At 44.6% G+C, this 20963-nt stretch overlaps 1 protein-coding gene across 5 annotated transcripts in view; it reads right to left on the bottom strand.

The window, feature by feature from the left end:
* MAST4 (microtubule associated serine/threonine kinase family member 4) overlaps positions 1 to 20963 on the bottom strand; it is a 1720607-nt gene that overhangs the window by 127776 nt on the left and 1571868 nt on the right. For all 5 annotated transcript variants that reach the window (XM_069222961.1, XM_069222970.1, XM_069222979.1 and 2 more), the window contains 3 exons: positions 20219 to 20427; positions 7316 to 7454; positions 1131 to 1263 (listed from right to left, as the gene is read on the bottom strand). In XM_069222961.1, the coding sequence (XP_069079062.1) occupies positions 1131 to 1263; positions 7316 to 7454; positions 20219 to 20427 (481 nt within the window). The remainder of the gene's footprint in view (positions 1 to 1130; positions 1264 to 7315; positions 7455 to 20218; positions 20428 to 20963) is intronic.

Raw genomic sequence — 20963 nt, 5'->3', positions numbered from 1 at the left:
TAAATTAAGCACATGCTCCTCCCAGCTCACATCACTCCTGGAGCGAACAGATTGTGGACAAGTGGTAATGAGGCATGCTTACGGGAAATGGGCCATGGCTTGGATTTCAGCCCCCTTGAGTCTAGCATGCATCATGAGTTCTGCAAGCACTCTGTGGAGACTGCCAGGCTCCTCCTAAGGACTGCAGTCCATTTGTCTTCCTCACATTCTCGCTTGCGCACAATTAGATCGTTCATCTCACTAATAGACCATAATGCCGAGGGGGAACCTGAAACAATCTGCACAGCCCGTGACAGTCCTCTCAGGCTCCTAGAAACAGCCCAACACTCCCAAGCCCTTCTGCTAATGTGCCATCATGGTCGGCCAAGGAGCAGGTAGCCAGCATTTCCATCTCATTAACAGGCGGGAAGAGCTTTATGGTTTCGAAGAACTTGATGGGGGTATGTTTGCAATGGATTATGTTTTAAATATATGGTTCCTGCGTCCCTATTGTGAAACTATGCTGAGGGACACATTCTACGTGTGATTAAGGTGCTTGGTATTACAGCAATGTGGCATAAGAGGCTGCTTTCTAATTTGCTGCTGAAGGTTCCAGAAGAGGTGATTGGTTGCTTTATAATGAGGAGCCTCCGGCAGCAAAGAGAGGAGGTACGAAGGGGGAAGAAGGGGAGGTGAGACAGGAGAAGAGAGCGACCGCTAGCCACAAAACTAGATGATTTTCAAGCACTTCCTACACTGAATGACTGAAATCAAGTTTTTCAGTGCTTGAACATGAAGCTATATTAATCCTAGGTCTGTAGCGATGCAGTTCATTGAAACGTAGGCCGTCTGCTAGAAAGGGCAACCTTCCTACATCAGAATAAATGTTCAGTATTTTATTTTTCACTGCACCTAGTTGATGCGAGTATCGGCCAATAGAAAGCAGCAAAGCCTGTAAATGGATTGCACTAGTGTATCTGATGACATCGGCCCATAATTCACCACAGCAATGACAAATGATCACATCGAAGCAAGACATACAATATAACAAAACAAAAGGCGAACTACTGGCAACGTCTCCGTTGCGCCACATTTGAAAACCACCTATGCGACGAGCAGTGAATGACAGCAGAAGACGCAATAACGAGTACCTGTTTATCTCGGAATTCACGGGCGTCCTTCTCTATGTGACCTTCATAAAGATTGGTCGTCATACTCATTAGGCCCACTTTCGACAGTCCAAAATCTGTCAGCTTTATATGTCCCAACGATGTTACCAATAAACTGCAAATCAGACATTTACATTGTTATTTTATGGTCAACACATCATTCATTTGAGCAATAGCTGGTAACAGTAAGGAGGGCAACCTAGGGACAAAACTGCAGGATGAATCATGTACGTGTGCTCAGTGAAAGGTCAAGGCACCCGTTCAACATCAAGGCCAATGTACCTATTCACCATCAGCAACTTTTGGTGCATCGCTTACAGCGGGCAGCATCCTTAATAGAAGCTACACCACAGGAAAAGAAACTGTTCGTCTGTTTCCGATCGGCCCAACGTTGGAGAGACCAAAAGTAGGTTAGATATTTATTTGTGGTTTACCGGATGTAGTGTGAATCACCAAAGAAGAAAAACAAAGCAACTGTGAAGATTAAAAAAAAAAACTGCATTTGCTTCTTTAATTCCACCGATATGTCTAAACCCCGTCTTATTTGAAAGTCTGAAACTTTTGTTAGTTAGATGAAAGACTATGCAAATGAGAGAGCTTCTGGGGTACCAGATTAATGGCACAATTTAACAAGTTTGAGGAGGAGCCCTAACATTTTGCAATTAAGAGCCTGAACATGTGGGCTAGCCAGGCTGCCAACCTGCAATGTCTGCTTCAATGTGGGGTTCTGCACCTACGGCGTCTAATTTGTTCAGTGATCCTGTTCACAGTGGATTCCTGGTAAAAGGTGCAGAGGAAGGCTGGAGTCTGATCTGTGTGCCTGGCAGGACTTGTAGGCACACTTCTAACCACTGTGATTACTAGTCATAATCCTCAAGGTCATGATCGGCCTGGAAAGGTAGAAACGTTGAAAACCAGCAGTGACAGGGCCCCTGGAAAGCCGAGGGCTCCTCCTGTGTTCAATGTGCTGTACTGGATATGGTCAGTGGTGGCGTTGGGATAGTATGGGTACATGATCTACGATGTACCGCGCTTCTTGCCATTGGAGATGGGAGGAGTGCTGGAGCTCGTGCAAGCAAGGTTTGGTCTGGCTCAAGCGAGTGGGCTGCCACAGGTTAGGCAGCCAGCTTTAGTAGCCTGTGGAAATTGCCCTATTAACAGGACATCACTGTTGTGCTTAAACCCCTTCTCTTTCCCTAGGGGTCCCTTCTTTGCAGTGATGGGGGCTGGGGAATGGTGCAATGGTAGCCCCTCGACCTGGGCCTCCCTATTGTGATATTACAGATGAACTGGGATGCTGCAACCCCATTATGTGCTGTTGGTGCTAGTGCCTGAAGTGCTATGGGCTAGAATGACCAACACACCACCATGGTCACACTACCTCTGCTGTGATTATTTTATTGGGACTCCAGGGCTTCTGTACTGTATTGCATGATAAAGGACTAGGTCACAGCTGAAAGGGCAGACTAGAGGATGTTTTGCTGTTGTGTCAATACATTTGCTCTATCAGGTCTCTCTGTGCCAAACTCAGGGAATAGACTGGGTAATTTGAGCTCGCCGGTGATTGTACTAGGTAGGAGAAGCCCGCAGTGCAGCTCTTCACTTTCAGCGCTCAATATTGGTACCACCTAATTTAGACAGCCTATTGGGCATAGTGAAGACATCTCATGCTGTATCTGGCACTCTGACCTTCTGACTGATTGGGGTCAATTTCAGTTATGACCTTGGGCAAAGGTGATCTTAAGCAGAGTAATCTCACCTTTGAATAGGAAAGACCCTCTAAGATGAACAGAGACAATGCACCTGAACTGAAGAGCTTGGCAATGGTGTGGCTTTGAATCACTGTGATAAAATGGAGGCCACCCTGCTCAATTTGAAAGGCAGCTTCAAGTCCAAAAGTGACAAAATTAATTCCTCACCATGAGGTTAGATCAATTGAATGGATGACTGGAAGAATAAAAACATCAAAAATAATAAGTCGGAACAACACGTATTAGACATTGAGGAGACTGCAAATACTTCCAATTAAAGGAAAGAGCATCTGCTACTCCACTTGCCTTCCAAATAGATTGTGTTGTACCCCGCAATCCAAATTGTCAAGCTACTTCAATGAGTCCTCACATTCTGAGCCTTCAACCCATCACACAATTACAGAGGATATCTGGCGGTAGGTATTTAGCCTATGTCAAATTAGTAAACTTGAGAGCTGACATCCTGTTCCACATCTGGAGACTGAAAGAGGTAAATGCTGGAAGGACAGGTGCTCACTTGTAAGTGCTGGCTCTATTTGTGCCCCAAACAGCGCGTGATTCTATGACAAAGTATGGTGTGTTTGAATTTATATATTTTGCACATTTTACACCTGTCACTCTACACAGATTTGATCCCTGCCTAACCCCTACATTCCACAGTTGGCAGTACCTGAAAGCTTACTTAGTTCATTTTGCATGGTATTTCCTGGATAGGCAGCCTTTGGGGAAAAGTGGCAAACATGTTAATTAAGATTTTTGACAGTGAACTTACATCCTCCTCTGTGCTGACACTTTTAGGATAGGTCTTCAACACATCAAAGACCGTCAGAAATTCGGCAGCATTGGCGCTACATCTGGGGAGATGCTGTGTAGCTCTAGCCTGTGTGAGAGGGCTTGATCCTGGTTGAAAAGGCATTACTATATGTAACAAAAGACCTGAGACTGCTGCCTGTCCAACTTGGTACAGCATGTTCAAGAGGCACGTAGCTCCACGTGGGTGTACCTAAGCGATAATGAAGATATCTCAATTTAACATGCTGGGCCTATTCAACTTCACTAGCCAAACGGGCAAGAAGTCCACCATTAGGGGAAACCCCACATACCGTCAGCCGGGACCTCGAACCACCTTCTGCAACATCATCACCGATTTCAATGCCCCCCCTCGTCATTGTCTTGAAGGACTACATGCTCCTGGGTCACTGCAATTTCAACATCGACATAGCAGACTAACTCCACCGACCTCCTCAAAAGCCTAAACAACATAGGCCTCACCTAACTCATACTTGAGACACATAAATCACAGGGTACATGCTCAACCGTACTTTCACCTTTAGTAATACCGACACACCACTGAACTCCCATGGACTGACAACTCAATCATCCAGTTCATCATTACAATCACAATGCCCTTCCCCTCGATGTAATCCAATGCAGCTGGAACAAGGCCTCAGAGACGGAATGGACCAACACACTCACCCTCAGACCGCCCAAACACCACAACAATGTGAAGCAGGGTGCCAGAACATGGATCACTGACTGCACTGACATCGTCCTCCCCATCATGAACAAGAAACACAGAAGATCTACCAAGAAAGCCAGCTGGTACACTGAGAACCTCAGGACAGTCAAGTGCCTATACAAGCACCTCTAGACAAGTTGGTGCACCAACAAAGACCCAGCTGACAAAACCGTCTAAAAATCAGCACTAAGCCTATACCATGGCTAACTATGTGAAACAAAAAAAAGCCCTGGCATTGCATGGTCAAGAAATTGACCAACCCAGCAATGGCAACAAGTAACATCTCTCCCATCTCAGGACATATGCAACAGCCTTGCAGATTTCGTCCATGACAAAATCGCCACAATCTACAGGAACCTCAACCCCATCTCAAGCCTGAAAACGTATTCAACAGCCATAACACCACACACTACCATCTGAAGGCTAACCACCTGGAACCACCTCACCACTGAGATCACCATCCCCATCATGAAATCCATCCACTCAGGGGCCCCATCTAACCCATGTCTTCAATGTAGGAGCATCCAGGATTGGCCTCAAACATTCCACCCTACTCAACCCCTCACTGGATACTACCACCTTCCCAGAAGAGTGGAAGCTTGCAGAAATCAAATCTCTGCAGAAGAAACCCTTTAGCGGTACCCCACAAACTCAGCAACTACAGACCTATCACCCTCCTCTTTTTCCCAGCCAAAGTAATCAAAAAGCTATTAACCAACAACTTACCATTTACAGAGAACACAAACACATCCTGGACGACTCCAAATCAGGATTCTGCAGCAACCATAGCACCGAGACAGCCCTGACCGCAGCCACCGACAACATCCGGGCCTTCCTCAACAAAAGACAGACAGCCACTCTTATCCTCTGTGATCTCTCAGCAGGCTTCAACACAGTCTCCCCCACATGCCCATCACCAGACTTAAGGACATTAACATCCAAGGAGCTGCCCTCAGGTGGATCGCCTCATTTATCACTAGCAGAAGACAACAAATCCACATTCTAGCCTTCACCTCCGAACCCAAACCAATCATCTGCAGAGTCCCTCGAGGCTCACCACTCATCCCCCACCCTCTTCAACATCTGGATGTCGCCGCTTGCCAACATAGTAAGATCCCACGGACTCAACATTATATCCTATACCGATGACACGCAACTCATCCTTTCCATCTCCGAAAAACTCATCCACCACCTGAACCAACTTTTACCAATGCATTTCCAGCGTTGTCAATTGGATGAGGAATAGCTGCCTCAAGTTCAACACAAACTAGACAGAGGGCTTGAACTTTGGCAGCGAGAACCCCACCGGGACGCCTCCTGGTGGTCCACAGAACTGGGGCCCACTCCAACCCTAGCTGAGCACGCTAGGAAGCTTTGTACCTTCCTGGACAGCAAACTCACGAGGAGGTCCCAAGTCAACGCAGTGCATATTCCTGCTTCTTCATCCTACCCATGTTACATAAGATTTTCAAGTGGCTTCCCCAAAATGGGATATACACAAGCCCTTGTCACCAGTCAAGACTACGGAAACACCCTCTATGTGGGAATTGAGGCCCACCTAGTTCAAAGACTACAGACCATCCAGATTTCAGCACCAAGATTCACCTTGGATCTCTCTTGCCACACCCACATCAACCCCCACCTCAAAAAACTTTACTGGTTCTAGACTTCACTGACTCCAGACCCGCCTACATCAACCACCGCCTGAGAGTTCACAAACCCTCCAGACACCTCCGCTCCACCTCCCTCGCCCTTAACCCCCGCATACAACGCAGCTGAGCATGACGACGCTCCTTCTCCTATCTCAAAGCCAAAGCCTAATAACTTGAACTGAGTGGAAACTGCTCATAACATGAGAATAAGGTCAGAGAGGTAAAGGATGTAGTATCTATGGCAGGGTGAGTGCCTTGCTACCTACCAGGCTGCACAGCACTTGTCTAATAATACAGCGCATCACTTGAGTGGCTCAGTGTGAAGGCGCTACCGCTTTTCAGGAGTGTGTAAATGCTTGGTAGTTGGTCGACTTGGACCCACGGTTGCGTAGGCAAGGGTTAGGCTGCTTCGTGGGACCCTCACACGTATAGATGAAATTGAACATCTACCCTATGATTTTATGGCGTCTAGAGGCAACCCTCAAGCAGGTGCAGCTGATAGGACATCCCTCAAACATGTCTGCAGAAAAAGCGCGCAGAAACTTAGATAAACCGCAACAGAATGCTGCCCAGGTCCGGGGTTACGGCTTGTGCCCTACGGAAAGGTAAAAATAACTCGAATCAATTACCTGAAAAGTCCCAGAATAAGAACAACAAACTCGCAAAATGGCAGCACAGGTCGGTTTTATGATGGTTATTTGGCTTCCACGAAGAAAACAGCTGAAGCTGCTGCACCGGAATCTGCAAGGTTGGCTCTCATAGTAAACGCACAAGACATGCAGAGTGGCCGGGGCGGGCAGCTCTCTGCCTCGCTGTTTATCAGCAAGAGACACATGCAGGTCTAAGCAACACAGCGCACGGTTCCCGGCAACATGAATACTGTTCATACCCGCATGAAATACAAATAAATAAAAATCAAAGACCAATTATACAAGCATAATCGGCTTGGCAGAGCAGAACATGCATATGCGAGAAACTGCAACTGTGCCTTTTTTTGCTGCAAACCCTCAATCTATTTCCCAGGACTTAAAGAAGTCCTCTCACGAAACGTCTATGCTGTGGGGCATTTCCAGGATTACAAGCGCCGTAAAATTGTAGAAAAGCATGAAATCACGTGAACCACCTGAGGCCTTCTCAATAAACATGCTAATGTACATTAGACTACAGCCCATTCAAGGTGGATAATCACTTTAAAATACTCTCCTCTAACTGATGCACCATTATGTATGATTACACATTACTCACTTGTCAGGCTTCAAGTCTCTGTGCACCACTCCATAGTTATGAAGATATTCTAAGGCTAACACCGTCTCAGCAAAGTACATTCGCGCCATGTCCACAGGCAAGGGACCCATGTTTTTGAGTAAGGTTGCACAGTCTCCACCTAGGATACCACAAGCAAAAGAGGCACCAGGGAATCAGCCAACATCATTTTAATAAGAATCAGTGACATTTCATTGCTACAAAGACAATGCAGATGCATTGGAGGAATATCATAAATTACATCAGTTTCATTGCCCCATTCATAATTTTTTGGATTCATTTGCATGACTATACCTGAACACAAAAGTAAATGTTAAAGCCCAGGTTTATACATCGCTAAATGTCATGGTTTTCTAGCTCTTCCAATGTGCAATAAAAAAATAAAACCTAGAAGAGAAAAAGTTACCATATACTTGGATATATGGGCCCAGAGGAATTGGGATCTTGGCTTCTATTTCTAAAAAAAATAAAGGCCTCTGAGTAATACGCTTTTGCAAAATCACAAGGTATTGGCTATAATGTGCCGAACTATTGGCTTTGCCAATATTTGTTTTCCAGTTGCATTCATGTCCAAACATTGAGATGCACGCATACACCTGGCAACAGGCTTTCTATTGAAGAAAACCTTTTCCAAGATGGCCACGAATGTGTATGCATGCCTTTTGGTTCATGTATACAAGTGTGTTATGATGCATGCATGCATCCTAAAGCAGGCATCCATTGTTAATTTGTCGATCTAACATGGAGGGCGACCATGTTAGACTTGGAAAATAAATAATAATTTTATGAAACAAATAAAAGACTTGAGCAAATCGTAAAAGAGAAAGAAAGCTGAACCAGCAGTGCTTTCCAGCTGCCATGCCATGGGGAAAACATCACCACAGGATGGGCAGCATTAGGGGACTTGGCAAGTGAGAGATGAAAGAGAGATCAGCTCATAAATATAGGGAGGGGGTGCTGTAAACAACTGCATGCCCTCTGGAGAGTGAGGGATGTTGTGGGGGAACAGTTTAAGGGGGAAAAGAAAACACGCCCCTATGGAGTGATCCATACAGAGGAAAAAAGAGCCCTCTCGGGTATGCGGTTGAAGGAAACAACTCATCAAATCAGAGCAGTATGAGGCCCAATTGCTCCTGGCTGGGGCAAATACAAGAACGGAGAGGAAAACCAAAGAATCAGGGGCAGACAAGTAAGATAACAAAGCCATCGAATCATAAGCAGAGATCTGACTTAAGCCCACTATATGTAAATTGCAAGCAACAGATCTGTCCAACAGACAGCAAAGCCAGTTTGAAGCAGATGCTTAAATTCCAGGCCATGCCCCTTCAAAATATAAATTAAATGAACGAAAAGTGGGCAGTTAAATTGTTGTGCTTCCTATATATTTCATCAAATAAAGGAAATAGCACAAATGCAGCTCATAAACAAACCACAAAAGTTTTTCCTAACGGATAAGAAAAGATGAAATGATGGTGGGGTAAGGGATAGATAACCGAGATGCGTTGGCGAAGGGTGGAGAATACAGAAGAAAGCAGGAAAAAACATATCGGTGCCAGAAATTACCACTAACCTCTGTGTACCTCCTACAACCATCTCTCTTAGTCTCCTTTCGCTGCGACTCTGGAGTTTCCCTCTGAGATCTGTCTCACCAAGAAACTTCCCTTTAGACTTTGAACCTCTAATGTCTCTTGTGCCTTACTTTCTCTCTCTGAGGTATCCATTATTCTGATTAAGATGTTCTGATGTCTCAGAGGTCAATCCTTTCCCCCTTATTTTGCTTCCATCCTTTTTTTAACCCTTTCCTCCCACAATATTTCTTAAACTTCCTGTTCACACAGAGGAGGATCAGGTGGTAGCAGGGACTGAGAGGTGTGAAATGTTCACCTTCACTCACTGGATCCCTTTTCATCTGGTCCCAATCACATATGAAGATAAGGAGGTGTGCAGGCTGAGAAGGAGGACGGAAAGGCCATCAGACTCTTTAAACTGCTGTCCTATGTTATCTTCCAAACCTGCCTTCACACCTCAGTTACTGGCATACTAGGCATGGCTCAGAACTGAACTGTGCCTTCAACTCCATTTCATTTTCCAAGAAGAACCCAAGGCTTTTAATGATTGGTAGGGAATACATTTCTATTAAAGCGTATGGCATTTCATGAAACAACCTCCAAGTAATTGAATGCTACTAGTGGCCTGCAATACCTAGTGTGCCAGTTACTTAATTAGCCCTCTTAAACAAGTATCAGGTCTGCCATTGTAGCCTGTGTGTGCAGTTTTAAAAAGTCAGTCGACGTGGTCAAATAAATCTTTTGCCAGGCCTAAACTTTCCTTTTTAATACACAAGTCACCCTTGTGGTAGGCTCTAAAACAGTCCATATGGAAGGTTGTGCTGTACTCAAAAGGTTGGTCAGGAACGTTTAAGTTTATATGCCCTGGTAGAGAAACTCTGTTGGGTTGGCCCTTCATGCAAGATTATTCACAAACCTTTTGCCTTTCTCCTCCTACCTTTTTCTGAATTCGTTTTTGCTAGTCTGGGGACACTGCGTACTTTACCACTATTAACCAGTGCTAAAGTGCTTGTGTTCTCTCTTCTAAACATGGCAACACTGGCTCATGCTTGATTGGCATATTTAATTTACTTGTAAGTCCCTAGTTAAGTGGCACTACGCACGCCCAAGGCCTGTAAATTAAATGTTACTAGTGGGCCTGCAGCACTGATCGCACCACCCACTTATGTAGCCCTTTAAACATGTCTTAGGCCTGTCACTGTAGAGCCTGTGTCTGAAGTTTTAACCTGCCATGTTAATCTGCCAAAATAAACTTTTTTCCAGGCCCAAAACTTCAATTTAATACATATAGGTCACCCCTAAGGTAGACCCTGGACATCCTCAAGGTGAGGTCAGTGTATGTAGATGTTTGGACATGTACTTTTAAGTTCTACATCTCCTGGTAGTGAAACACTCAAATTCATTTTTCCCTATACTGCAAGGAATATATCGCGGATTGGAAAACACTGGAGTTGCACTATTACATTTTATAAGTGTAATTTTCAATTAGGAAGTGATAACCAGTTAACGGCGGTGTCTCTGGAATTCAAATTTAAAATCCTAACTTATGGTGAACTCGGATTATAAATTACAATTCTAATAAATGCCAAAAAAAGTCGCTTTTAGAAAGTTGGCATTTTCTAGCCTTAGCCATTTGGTGCCTGCAGCCTGTCTCTGGTCACATGACTGGGTGTAGTTGCAGTTGGGATTTGCCTCTTCCTCCTAGGCAGCCACACACAATGGGAGCTTAACTATGACTGCATGAGCCATCACTTGCAGGTTGGGAGGGAGGAGCTGGACACAGCCTCAATAATACCAGAATATGCTGTGTCCTGTCTCCACACAAAGGCTCTAACAACCATGCATTGTCAGTTCATCCAGCCTGAAGCCATAGCAGCAGAGGCAGAGAATTCCTTGCACTTCAAAAATACTGTCTAGAAGCTTCTCCCACTTTGCAGAGCAAGGGCACCAGAGTCAAAAAGATGGCCTCAGACACCACCACTTCATTACACTTCTGGCCCTGTGGTTACTCTACCAGAAAAGACAGCTGTGCTGCTAAAGGACTGCCACTCTGCTGGACTACTGTTTGCTGTGCTGACCTGCTTCCCTCCTGACTGGGTGAGAAGGATTGGACCTGCAATACTTGAACCCAGAGTGAGTACAAAGGCTAGTTGTCTGGCCTCCTAATCTGAAGCCTCAAGGACACAACAGGCTTCCAACAACCTTACCTGGACTCTGCCATCTGTGAGCCTACCCTGTCAAGTGGTGCCACCCCCAGTCCTTGACCCTTGGAAGTGGGCTTAAGGTCCTCTGCCGACCTGTGGATCCAGGGGAACCGACACATCATCTCTGCTGTGAGGCCCAAACCCAAACAGAACCAATGTATCACCACTGCTGGGTGGATTGGACCCATCACAAAGACTTGCATCACCTTCAGAACCACCCTTGAATGATGTGTCCTCAGAGCAGGCCCTTGCATCTCTTATCGACTACAGCCTTGTTGACGACACCGGACTCTGCATCACAACCTTGCAGGTCTTAGGAACTGACGCACTGCCCTGACTGAGAGTTGCATCCCCGACACCGGACTTCACATCGCAAGCCCCATCGACATCGATGCAACAGGACCTCACTGCATCGTCTCATTTGCGTGATGCATTTTCAAAGCAGATCCACACAATGCTCCACAAACTAGGATCCAAGGTACTTTTGCTCAGCAGGCTTACTGTGTCCCTGTATCTGCCCTGCGCTCCATCACAGTTGGCCTGAACTTGTAACTTTGTCCCAGTCTGGAGTGACCAGGTATTCACAGTTGCCACTTAACGCCTTTTGGAGCCGTTTTCTTTAAAAAAAAAATAATAATAATAATTTAATTTCGCCGGTTCTACTGATTGGATTTTTGTCCTTTTGGTCAGTTTTATTTATCAACAACTATTCTATTTTTCTAACTCTGTTGTGGGCTCATTTTATGGTGTGTTTTCACCGTGTTACTGTTTGAACTGCTGCACAAATACTTTACATATCACCTACAAGGTAAGCCTAACTGCTCTGTGCCAAGCCACCAGTGAGTTGAGCACAGGTCAATTTGGGGTTTACTTGTGCCTTACCCTGACAGATTGTGGCTGCTTCTTAACTAGGGCTCACACCTTATGTCAATCAACAACCCAATTTCTTACAAAAACTCTCACCTTTGTTTTCCACTATTTCAAGGCCTACCTCTCCCACAAGGTTACTTTTAATAAGTGACAAAGTTTGTTTGGGAGTATGTAGGAACTTAGATTTGGTGTCCGAGGAATTGGAATAGAAAACCCTCTTTAATGGTAAAGTCAAATTTTAAGTCAACATTCTGAAAATGCTACGTTTACAAAGTTTGCATTTTCTTGCCCTAATCATTTGGTACCTGCAGCCATGATTCCTGGGTCACATAACTAGGTGTAATTAAGAGCTGGCCTTCATATATTCCTCTCAGAGAGCCACACAATAGATGATCCACGTGTTGGCAGGATTGGCCATCCCAACTTGATGAGAGGAGCAGAGTGGTCACCTGTCACACCTGGACTTCAAAGATCCTGCCCTCAGTTCATATACAAAGGACTTCATACTAGCCTATTGTGCATGTAGACAGACTGGGAGCTGGACAGAGAGGCAGGAAATTCTAGACACTTCTGTAGAGGGAAGTGTGGAAGCATCACATTCTGGTTGGCTGAGGCAATGCCCAAGCCAGGTAGAACCGGCAACACCCATCAAGGATGGTGATTACACTCACTCACTCAATCTTTCTTTATTTGGACAAAAAAAATCCATAAAAGATACAGACATATAAAACAATAATACAATAATCTCTTTATAAAACAAACACAATTCCTGTTCTATCATTATTGCACCAGCCCGTCAATCTACACATCCTCATATCGTAACCTTTCCAGATGTACATGTCTTCCTCTGTTTAATTGCATGAGTAATAAACTGAATTACAGAAAAACAGTTTCCACAGTACTTCATTTACCAATAAAACTAAAAGCCTCTTTAAAATGAAACTACCTGTTGGTATTAAATAGAGGTTTTAAAAAACATCTCCTAATATCCTGATAAAGTTTACAAAATAAAATGTTCAGTAGATTGCATGGTTTTACCGTCACAAGGACAACTCGGTAGATGCTTCTGCCACTTCCACATAGGTGGAAATGCAACTAAGTAGTGATTATACTTACTGTATAACCAGCCTTCACCCTTGGGTAGCTTGGCACAGAGCAGTCAGACTTTTCACCGAGGCAATGTGTAAAGCAATGGCACAGCACTTCCCCAATCGCAACCACACTGAGCGGGGCACAAATGAGACTACACACACCGGGTAGGTATAACAAAAATTGTATTAAACAAACACATTGTCAACACAACATGAGTATCATGTAAATCTGGGCATAAATCACTTTAGGCAGTAGAATTCACATTATTAGGCCCAACTGTGTGTAACACCAAAACAGTATGTACAAGTGAGAAAGCAATGCTTTCCCTCCCAGCACCCTTATGCCACTCCAAACGTTGTCAGCTGAAGACCCACCCTAGAGTTTACCAACTTCAATGTAACACATAAATTTAGGGAGCACCCTGGTTCCCAACGTTAGCAGCAATAACTACATATAAGGTTTGTAACACTTTCACATAGCACTGTGGTCTAGACCGCACTAGTAAATCATAATGCCACCCCCAGGAATTCACTTGGCAGCACTTGCATTCACCCGCACTCACTCCCGCTCTTCCACTCTGCACTGCTGTGCGATGCCATGAGAATAATTCGGCTCATGCACACACACACACATATGCACTCGCTCCTGGCACCCTAATGCAGTGTCCGGATATCTGGTTAGTGGACGCCACTGTGTCTGCAGGGACCATGGATCCCAAACCACCCTCCACTCACCAACTAACTTCAGCTATCCTGCCCCACCATGAACCAAAGATTGAACCAACCTTCTCCTGAATACCAGGCCGCTCCCGGCCAAAGTCACACTTCACAGGATCCCGGGGACAAGGGGGAGGAAGGAAAGATAACAGCCGATCCAGCAACAATCTGCAAGGAGACATTCGGGCTCCCAGTAGGAGGTTCACTGAGAGGTCTGCAACAGTGGGAGGGTCACAGGGGCCACCCGCTAGCCACCGCTGCACCTAGCCCAGCCAGACAATCCAATGTTTCCAAATAGTTACCAATTTCAGCACCTCGAGCACGGAGATGCACCATTGGGGCGTGTTGACTTGAATAGCCCTCAACAATTTCGGCTGCACACAAAGAGTTACTAGGTCCACAACACCTGTATAGGAGGCACCGCGTCTGGTGCACGAAGTCTTGAGTTGCACCAGACGGTTACGATTCCACGTGAAAAAAGCTCAGTGCTATACCTCCACAAAAATTAGGCACAACGTCAAGGGCCCGATGACCTGGGTCACCCTGACCATGCGATTACTCCAAAGACAATTCCAAATGTGGTACCTCCTCAGAAAGAGGCACTAGTCTGGTGTGTGAGGACTTGAAGCGAACCAGACAATCTCGGACACTCCCACAGAGAACTGAAGTCCTGCACCCCTCTGGAAGAGGCACAACATCCAGCGCTCAATTACTTGAATCAGTCTACACAATCTGGTCACACAAGGAACTTTGTTTCCGTACCACCCTGGAAGGAGGCACAACGTCTGTCAAACAGTGACTTTAGTCTCACCAGACTCCCCTGTCACACACTTCGAAGCAAGTTCAGTCGTGCCATACGAGGCAAAGTATGCCACCCCCACCTATGAGGGTCGCCAGCTATGAACGGGACACAGCATGCACTATGCATGCAGCCGAGGTCACACGAGAGAAATGCGACGTCCTCCACCGCAGCGGACCATGCGCACCAGGTGATCCTGTTCACACCACAAGATGTTTCGGCATGCAGTGGTCCCCATGATAAATGGCCACTTATCTGAAGTGCAAGCAGTACTAAGTTCTGCACCAGGTGATTCCGGTCTCCAGACACAATATTTACTCCACACTTATGCGCTGCTGCCAGGTGGAGTCCTGCATATGATGTAGGTGCAAAAGAGGGCACCGCTCTCCAGATGACACCGGCAGACGATGTAAGTCCCTCACAGGAGGTCTTTGATATCTCTAAGAACTCTGCAGAGAAGAGGGGGCAGGCCAACGTGCCATTGGAGTGCACACTTCAGGTTACTATCCAGCAGTAGGCAGTCGACTTAGGCCAACCACAATACAGAACTGGTGCGCAGAACCTTTCCTCAGACGATTACCTTCCTGTGCGCAACAGATTCCTCTGGCCGTGCACACCACGTGGTCCAGCAGAACCAGTCCTGTGTCACCATGGATGCAACTCTCACTTGCTGACAGGTAGTACCCCTAGTTATACTAAAGTGTGCCTTTGAAGTTCAGTGTGGTTCAAAGGGTTCTCATTTGAACCACAGATGTCACCCCTAAATTTCATCCCTGTCCGCCCTGAGACCATGGAATGTAGATCTTTATCTTTAGTGGGCCAGGCTCTGGCTCTGAGAGGCCAACTGTCAGAAACCTCTCCACCCAGTCGATCTATCTCAGGCCTCAAATTTTATAGCTGTCTCTTGGGGAATGCACAAATGTGTTCTTACCCCATAACCAGTTGAATGAAGCTGAATTTACAGGATACACAAAGCATTTTAGAACCTAGAAATGTCCACGTTCTAGAAGTGGCATCTCTAGGGTGTTAATAACAAAACCACCTTTACCATCAGAGGGGATTTGTCATGCTGAATCTAATGATACTAAACATCATGCAACTGTTCCCCTGCAATCCAGTGTTGCAGCCAGACCTAATAAGACTCTTTCTTCCATGTTACCTTATGGGCGGAGCAACTCTCTTGGGCAGTGCAAATACGCAAGGGTAATCCACACTCCCTGGGAACATGAACCCAGGTGCACACACAAGCCTGCAGAAGCAGACTGGACACTTATGTTAGAGCCACCACAAGGGGCAAGTGCGCTTATACTGGCCTGCGCTATAAGACTAAGTTCCTATATTAGAATATGCATGAGCAAGGGTGCACACCCTTGCAAGTGATGCCAGATTCAGTATCTATACAGGAAACCACCCATGTGCCATTATGCACACATGGGCTTGTGCCAATTCCAGGTGGATGGAAGGAGGGCGCCGGCACTGTCACACTGTACTTACAGTGGGAAAGTTCCCAGGGCCAGTGGGCCCCTTGCAAGAACCAGCAAAACCTCCTAGAGAAAAGCAAAAAATCTTTGGAAACCACGACATCTGTGTTTCAGGTCTAACAAGAAGTCTCCAGAAGTTTCTACTGCTTTAAAGGGGGCACCAGTTATAAAAAGAGGACCCTCAGACCAAACTCTTCATATCACTTCTGGCCCTGTCAGGAAGCTAACTAGGGACTGCTTTGCTGCCCAAGACCTGCTTTGCTGCACCAGGACTCTTCTGCTCCAGTGAGCTGCCTGCTGAATCCAACCTGTCTGTGTGGACACAGGACTCATCTCCAAAGATCTTTCGTCTGGTTCCCTGCCACAGGGACATAACAGTCTCCTTTGATGTCGAAGCACCTACATGCATCTCAATGTATCTTCTTCTTGGTGTCAACACATTGCAGTGTAAGCCCTAGCAAGCCCCAACAGTTCCTCCAATGTCAACGAAACTCAACGCCAACACCCGCTCCTGCCCAACGTAATGCATCTCATCCTCTGTGATGATGCATTGTAGTGCAAATCTTTGCAGCCCAAGTGGCTTCCTCGCGACGATGATGCATGACGCCACATCGCATACTCCTGTCAAGAGCTCATCAGCTCTGCTACTGTGCAACATATCTTGACGCTGGCCTAGCATCACAGCTCTTCAGTGACAACTCCTCAACATTGGGCCACTCAGGTCAAGACAAGGACTTCCGATCTCAATGCTGGGGCCACAATGTACTTCATCCCAGGCAACCTGAGTGGCCCCAAAGGTTAGTTAGCTGGCCTTCTGTTCTCAGCTACAGGGACACACAAGCCCCACAGATCACCCAGCAACTGCCCAGCTGACCTGCTGCACTGGCCCTGCCTGGATCTGCAACTGTACCAGCCTGAGACCTGGTGGCCTCTGATGAAGTGAGTCTGTGATCCCCAAGAGTTACTATCCAGGTCCTGGGCCCTTGGTGTGGCATCAATTGAGATCCTCATTCAAGAAAAGGAGACATCTTGATGCTTTCAGCTCTTTGCCACAGCGAACAGGCTGGTTCATGTCAAGATCTTGCCATCCACCAGCACCAAGCTCTGGTGAACCTGACTCTTTGTTCTACGTCAACTGCCAGCAATGACCACCAACACAAGATCTGCACTTCATGCTACAGCATTGACAGCCCATGGTGCCTGCCAAAGCTAATCTCCAGCAATGACCATCCGCGACATCCGACGCGACCTACGTCCTACAGTGATGACCGAATGCAATGCCCAGCCTGCTCTTAGCGGCCTCCTCCACCACAAACAGAACACTTTGTGCTGGACTTTAGAAGGTATCTTTTTGAGTGAGACTAACCTTAACCCTGAATCCAGCCGATGCTCCATTGCAGTCGGTCTGAACTTTTGCCTTCCAATTGGTCTTGCACGACCAGATAACAGGAAGTGGTGCTTTGTGCTTTTAGTAGCTATACTTACCTTAAATCTTTAAAACAGCATATCTCTGGTTCTACTGATTAGATTTTTGTTGTTTGTGTCAAATAATTTATTGAGTTTGCTCAATTTTTCTAAATTGGTGTGGGATTTTTCTTGTGCTCGGTTTTCACTTTATTACTGTTTGAATGTTGCATAAATACTTTACGCATTGCCTCTAAATTCCACCTAACTGCTTTTGTGCCAGGCTGCCAGAGGGTAAGCCAGGTTAATTTTGTGACTTTTGTGGTTCACCCTGATGAGGATTGTGGCTGTTGCTTGAGTAGGGTTTCACCCCTCAACCAACAACTCATTTTCTCACACTGAAGCTTTTTACTTGTTTTTAATCTAAATGAACATATCTAAAAATGGTACATTGTAAAAATGACTGTACACAAAGAGAGGGACCATTACCTGGAAAGTGAGCAAATTAGTCTACAGACTGCAGAAGCAGATGGGAAAATAGGAAGTGAAGAAGCTATAGTAAAAATGCTTTATTCTTTTATAGGTTAACTTGAACCCTCATTACCTTTGAATCCAAATTGGCGAATCCAACTTTAAGTTTTATTATTTAACTTTTCCTATGAGTTTATGGATTCTACTCAAAAGACCTTTTTGATGTTAAGGTTTTTTTCTCCTTCGACAGTGGAAAACCACTGCATGCTCTCATTCATCCATCCCCATTCTCCTCTCCTTCAACACCCTAATGAGACAAACCACAAGTATTACTACTGCCCTTCATATTCCTCTCAGATATTGCACTAGGCCTCCTTCCTGTCTATATTATTCCTTGATTTTTGTTATTTAAGCTAACTTTATTATCACTCACCTCCTTTCAGCCTCCACGTTTCTTTAGCAAATCTTTTCTTACATTTGCACTTTCAGATTAGAGTTTGTTTTGAAGCGAGTAAACAAAGCTAATTTGCTCTTTCAGTGATCAAAATAGTAAAAAGACTCATCCCTCGAAGTGATGCAGAACTACCATTTTGAGTCACCCTTCTATCTTTACAAGTAATTTTACCTTTTCATTTTTTCTACAATTCTTAATAATTTTGTAAATTGTGAGCATTTATAGGGTATTTGTAAATATTTACTTTTGCATCCCCAACCCAGGACTCACTGCCCTCTACCAGATATTATTTTCTCTTTTTTGGGTTTGTCAGGAAAAATGTTTTGTTTTACCTTTCATTAGGTTATATTTCGGTCAAAAATGTATGGTTTCTTCAAACTGAATTGATGTCTAGGTAACAACAACCAGAACACTGAAGTAGTGATTAACGACCTGTGAATACAAATAGTAGGTTCAGCATTTGCTTCACCCTCTAGTTTCAGCAACCTTAGAAGTAGTTCAGATCACAAATGAGCAAACACAAATGTAATTTCCGCACTATTTTGTACTCAGTTTCAAACAATATCCAGCATGGTTTGGTTATTTAAGGGATGTAATAACTTGCTAGAAAGCTGTGATAATGCAAGAAACTATTAGGCAAAAATACAGTGGGTAATCCATGGGGCAGGTCTAAATTAAAACCATGTCATCAGCAGTGTAATAACTTGTCTTTTCTACCATCATAGCCAATGTAAAATAGCTGAACCAGAATCTGACAGAATGTCATAATAATTAAAACATTTCGAAATTAAATGCTTGCTACCTAAATTTTCTGTCATCAGTAAAGAAATTTTTTGATTGCTTTTGGAGCACGAATGTACCTATTCAAATAAGTGCAGAGATCCTTATAGTGAAGGTAAAGGCTCCTTGTGTTCGCCAATCCTACAAACTAACCCCCATCATACAAAGCAACAGAGGTCTCATTGACTTGGCAACATGGATCCCTTTATCTCTCTTCAGATCTAGTCTCCAAAATACAGGAGGTCCATGAGTGCCCTATTGTTTTAATACTTTTACTATGGAAGCAAAATAAGCCCACGCTATCTACAAATTTGGCTAACAAATGCTCTTCCAACAGACTGCTGCAATCATCACTATCCTGTGGGACCAAGAAGATTGGTAGGTGTTGTATCATCTGCAGCAGAATCAAGCAAAGTAACTACCTACCTCTCAAACTAAAACTCACTGAAAAGAATAACTGGTAACTAAAGCCCTGCTCATTATAAATCACTAACTACATCAATCAGCATATCAAAGAGCACCTAGTATCATCAACTTCCCCCCTGACCACTGTGCTGCTATGCCGCTAGCTATCGCTGAGTTTTTGTATGGCATCTCTCAGTTCTTCAAATAACATTCCTCTGTAACAACTAAAGTGAGAGCGCTGGTGCTGCCCACTGGCAGTATGATTCTACTGGGCAAGTGAACAAACCACTCTAAAAAGAGAATACACCATTTTAGACTTAAAATGGTGCTAATTGATAGGTCATATGAACACAAAAAGGAATATTCGCAGTGAATGCTTAAAGCTTCTGCTGCAATTATTGAATTAACAAATGTAAAACGAGGGGATTGTTTCCCTTATTACTGCAAGACAAACAATGCAATAGAAATTCTTGTTTTTATAATAGCAGCAAATAGGTTTGGGTGCTGGGTTTCAGATACCTAGTGGGCACAGAGGCCTCGGTACTTTCAGAAGTTGAGTATACTGTCACTCTTGCACATGTGAAACCGTAAAACCTTTCCCCTTTCCACATAAACATGTCAGTGAGCGAGCACGGACATACCTTCTACGTATTCCATAACCATGCAAAGGTGGCGTCTTGTCTCAAATGAACAGTACATGCTGACAACAAATGGGTTCTCTGCAAAGGTGAGGATGTCTCTCTCCACAAAGGCTTGCTGGATCTGATTTCGGAGGATCAGGTTCTGTTTGTTAATCTTTTTCATGGCGAATCGCTGTCTTGTTTGTTTGTGTCGCACAAAGTAAACAGCACTGAAAAAAAAACAGCAGAGAAATAGAAAAAAGACAATCATGAGATTCAATGTTTTTAATTGACTACATATGTTTGGAAACAATCTTGGAGATTGTTAAAAAAAAAAAAGTAGTTTCAGTAGATTGTTAGTTGAATCACATGATATAATGGTACTTATATGGTAGTACATGTATTTATATAGAGTACTGGGTGTAGACTGGTGAATTCTCATATCAAATTATAGCTTTTTTGGGGAACATGTACTAGGGTGACTAAGGTCTGTGGGGGCAAAAATCGCACCGCAATATCTCCTGACATCCCAAAAACTAAAGGCACTATAAATGTTACCTCATATGGTTCTACCATGGAAAATTATTGTATCAAAAGGCACCCTCCCGCCCTCCTCAACATCAGCTGAATATGAAAATAAGTAGCTGGAACAACTCAATACCTAAGTTCTAGATCGGAAGGAAAGGCTAAAGGATTTTATTACAAAAATCTCAAAATCAAGCGATACAGAATAAATGCCATAAAGGCTCAAATGCAAAAGTATTAC

The sequence above is a fragment of the Pleurodeles waltl genome, chromosome 1_1, assembly GCF_031143425.1.
Source record: "Pleurodeles waltl isolate 20211129_DDA chromosome 1_1, aPleWal1.hap1.20221129, whole genome shotgun sequence".
In the NCBI taxonomy this organism is placed as follows: Eukaryota; Metazoa; Chordata; class Amphibia; order Caudata; family Salamandridae; genus Pleurodeles; species Pleurodeles waltl.
Note: the sequence above shows the minus strand (reverse complement) of the source record. Positions and strands in the feature narration are given on the sequence as shown.